This window comes from Hylaeus volcanicus, chromosome 1 (assembly GCF_026283585.1).
Source record: "Hylaeus volcanicus isolate JK05 chromosome 1, UHH_iyHylVolc1.0_haploid, whole genome shotgun sequence".
Lineage (NCBI taxonomy): Eukaryota > Metazoa > Arthropoda > Insecta > Hymenoptera > Colletidae > Hylaeus > Hylaeus volcanicus.
Window position 1 is genome coordinate 2443176 of NC_071976.1, and position 4581 is coordinate 2447756.

Genomic DNA, 4581 nt, shown 5'->3' on the forward strand with positions numbered 1-4581 from the left:
TGAAGGATGCTGGTGGATGACGCTGGGAGGAGAGGAAAGGCGCCGTAAGGGGTGCCTCGGAATCACGGTGGTGGTGTGTACACCCTGTATATAGTCTGGGCAGAGTGGAAGAAGGGTGCGCCCTACTTCGCGTCGGCGTTTTCCCTCCTGGCAGTGTGCAACGACGTATCGAAAGAAAGACAGAGCGCGGGAGAGTGGGTATCTCTCCGGTTCAGTGCCGGGCTTTTCATAGTCTCTCATTTCACGACGAGCGTCCGCGCCATCGGTTCGAGTGTTTCGCGCGTTCGTCGGAAATAAAAGCCGCGGGGGTGAAAAAAAAAAAGAAACGGAGATCACCTAGCACGGACAACGCCTCGGGCAATAGCGGTGAGAACGCGCGCGCGAGACGGAGACAGAGCGACGGGGGTAGTTTTCGCGAGTAATTCGGGTGTTCCGCGGTGTTCGTCGTTCGCTGTGCCTGCGTGTAACGACGACGACGACGACGACGACGGGGTGTTATTTTCGACGGCGTCCGCCGAAGGGTGCCCGGCCAGCGCGGATAGAGTGCACGTTGATCGGTAGAAACGCGTTTACGTAAGAACGGGACGCTCGCGGTGTGTATGCCCTGCTCTCGTACGTTGCTCGTATGTACCCCAATGTGCGCGCGCGCGTGTGACGAGTACCGACAAATACGGGAAAGCCAGACAGGAAAGAAGACGGTGTTGGTTTTCGTCGATTCGTGAGTTCGCCGAAAATAGTCGGTCGTTCAGCGGCGAGGAGTCGTTTGAAACGGGGGGGATCGAAGAGAAGGTCGCGCCGTGGTATAATTAGCCGCGGAATGTTACGAGAACTACACGCTTGATGCGAAGTGTGAAGTGACAATCGTGACGGATACGCGTGAGGAAGCTAAAGTGCGACGAAAGAAAGCCAACGGAACGAGAGTGATCGCGTCTAATCGCGAGGTAGAGTCGGCCGAGTGAACGAAATAGTGGAGAATGGGTGAAAACTCTTTCTCGAATGATTTCCTCGGGAGATCCGAAAGATTTCTCGCTCGTTAATGCGTCAGGCGAAGCTGGCATCCGCGAACAGGCTATTCGGAGTGGATAACGTTCACCGAGAACAGGACCACCGTTCGACAATAATAAACACGCTCGTCATGGAGATCACGGTGTTCTTATTTTACGCGACGACGTTGCTCGGCATCGTAACCAGCGATAAGTGCGCCGATCAGTGTTCCTGCAAGTGGAAGAGCGGGAAGCGCACGGTCGAATGTATAAATCGCGCCCTGACCAACATACCGGAGTGGGTCGATCCCGAGACGCAAGTGCTGGACGCCAGCGGCAACGACATTCGTACCCTGCCGAGCAACATCTTCGTACGCGTACGCTTGACGAATCTACAGCGTCTCTACCTACGCGAGTGCCGTATCGACCGAATCGATAGCGAGGCACTGGCGGGCCTTACGAATCTCGTGGAGCTCGATTTAAGTCACAACCTGTTAACCATAGTCCCCGGTGCCAGTTTCTCGGACACTGTGTTTCTCAGGGACCTCGTGCTCGCGAACAATCCGCTCCGGAAGATCCACTCGTTCGCCTTCAAGAATACTCCGAACTTGGTCAAGCTGGATCTCTCGCACACGCAGCTCGTGGAGATCGAGGCGAAGGGTTTCCGCGGTCTGGAGCTGCTCGAGAGCCTCAAGCTGAACAACAATCAGCTGTCGACGCTACACCCGGGCACCTTCGAGCCCCTGAACAAGCTCACCAGCATAGAGCTCCACGAGAATCCCTGGATCTGCGATTGTCATCTGCGCGAGATGAAGATGTGGCTGGTGAAGCACAATCTCCCAACTCTTGTAGCGCCCCAGTGCCACGGGCCGAAACAGTTGCTGAACCGAACCTTCACCGACCTGGGTATAGACGACTTCGCCTGTCGTCCCATCCTCCTCATCGCGAGTCGTTACGCCGAGGCGACGATAGGCGAGAACGCCAGCATCGTGTGTCGAGTGAGCGCGATACCACCCGCCAAGGTAAAGTGGTACTGGAACGGTAGGCTGCTGGCCAACCATTCGGCGTTTAGTAGCTACCAGAAGATCTTGATCTTCGAGGAGGGTCAGTTCCGAAAACGTAGCACCCTGGTGCTCACCAACGCCCAGGAAACAGATTCGAGCGAGTTTTACTGCGTGGCGGAGAATCGCGCGGGCAGCGTCGAGGCGAACTTCACCCTTCACGTGTCCTTGAGAACCGCTGGAATGTCCACGCTCGGCTCGGGCCAGATCGCGGGTATATCAGCCGCGTTGGTCGTCTTGATCCTCTTCATTCTCCTCATCATCCTCGTATTGTTCATACGTCTGAGAAGAATGCCCTTGAAGGACGTGAAATCCGCCGTTCCCGCGGAGGGCGTATCCGCCGATGGCGGGAACAACGACACCCCAGCGTCCGCGACCTCGACCATTCGCAGAAAACACGAGGAGATCGAGACGACGTCGTTCGGGGTGGAATCTAAACCTTCCGCGTGTAATCCACCGGGGTGGAATCTGAACCTCAGCTACGTTCAGAGACCGCAGCCGGCGTCCTTGCAGACGGAGAACGAGTACGGTAGCATAGGTCGTTTCGACGATCAGAGTCAACAGTCCTCGGTGATGGTCGCGCCCGGGGCATGTTTCTCGTCCACCACGTCGTTGATGCCCATCGAAAATCCCGATCTGATCAGGGACACGCGCAGGGGCTCCGCGGAGGACATCACGCCGTACGGCGGTGCGGATTACAGTCGCATGGAGATGGTGGACGACGCGAAGATCCTCTACTCGAGTTGCATGTGGGAGGCGAGGGACGCGTCCAGGACATCGGTGTCGGTCAGCACGTACCCCTCGAAGGAGGCACTGGCCGTGGTGGCGCCAATTGCCGAGCAATTCCCGCCTGGCGCCAAGCAGATAAGAGTTTGGCAGAAGGGAGTGCCGGTTTTGCCGCCCGTGTCAGCGTTGAAACGCGTCCTGGGCTCGACGCGCAGTTCCCCCGACGAGGGATACCAGGAAGGAACGGGGACCGACGTCTAGGTACCGCTGCTTCATTACTGCGACGCCCGGCACCGTTATCTGGAGCTTCGTAGACGCCACCAGGACGACACCGACTGTTGAGTTAAGAGACATCCTGTCCAGTGCCGGACGAGCGGTAGTGAACGATATTTCGATGACACTTGACTCGCGAGGAATACGTCGCGTTGACTGATCCCGGGCCACGGACGTCGTCCGTGGATCGCGTATACATAAACATACATTATATATATACATATACATAATACTGACATGGATATATATATATAGAGAGAGAAAGAGAGAGAGAGAGAGAGAGAGTGAGTGATTGTTGATACGGTTCGAGATATACCATACGCGGGTTATGTACGGGACCTACACCGTGTGCATACGTACATAAGGGAATGGGAAGTCGTCGAGCCGACACAGGGTGGAAATGAACGTCCACTTGTCGCGAGATTTACCGTACGGTGGTCGATGAAATAGTTGAACGTGTCGTCGTGACTAATGCACGGAACACATAAAACGAAGAATCTGTCGGGGGTGCGATCGATGAGACCGAATTGCCATCCGCCAGCTCGAGGAATAATGCTCGTACGCGATTATTAGAGGCGTTCACATGTGCACGACGTACGAGGGATCCAACGTTCTAACGACCGGAAGCGATGACGCGCTACGGTAGAGGAGCTACGGTCGTCGTTCGGTGGTCTCGCAGCACAATATTGACGGGTAATACATTCTATAACGGCTAAGGGCGAACGTGCGGTGAAAAATAATAATATAACGAAGACAGACACACGCCTGCACGGGGTGATTCCCTCGCTGGGTTCCCACGAAGACTTCTAAGCATCCAGGTACAGGCTAGCTTTGGTTTACTCGTACGATACGTACATTGTGGAACCAGTGGGTTCTTGTCTTCACATGGAGGTTCACCAACGAGGCTATAGCGACAATGTTGAGAACATGGCATGTTTTTCTGGGAAATTCTCTAAAGAATCACTCTGTGTACTTATACAAGGTGATTTTCGAGTTACTTTCCCACAAAAACACTCCATGTTTGCATGTACAGTCAGTCCCATAATACCCTCTATGTCTATTGAAGAAATTTGTTTAAATGATAAACTTAATACTCCCAAGTGTATGTTTGTCTAAATATGTTGATGTATATCTTATTCATATAAACTTATTCATATCCATATGTATAATGAAAAATTCATTTAGTTATATCAAAACTATTATTTAATTTAGTCAAACTTCTTTGATAGACATAGAGGGTACGAATATTTATGGGACTAACTGTGTACGATACGCTAATAGGCTCGTTCCTGGCAACATAAGAGCCCCCCATCGATGCAAACTTCGTCTTGTGCACGTGAACCTAAGCTGGACCTAGTGGTCTCTTGCATTACAGACCTATCGACAGATTACACGCGCAAACGACTTATCGCAGTCGACTAGCGAGAGAATCACTTTGTATGCAAGCACGAGGCCTTTGTGGGAAACTAGCCAGAGCCTCACTCTGTACATACACACACACACACACACACACACACACACACACACACACACACACA

General features: G+C 53.2%; 1 protein-coding gene across 1 annotated transcript in view; it reads left to right on the forward strand.

Annotated features, from left to right (window-relative positions):
• LOC128872638 (amphoterin-induced protein 1-like) overlaps window positions 1-4581 on the forward strand; it is a 69254-nt gene continuing 64673 nt past the window's right edge. Inside the window, exon 1 of the mRNA XM_054115944.1 lies at window positions 1-3736. Coding sequence (XP_053971919.1) covers window positions 1037-3031 — 1995 coding nt within the window. The 5' untranslated portion in view covers window positions 1-1036 and the 3' untranslated portion in view covers window positions 3032-3736. The remainder of the gene's footprint in view (window positions 3737-4581) is intronic.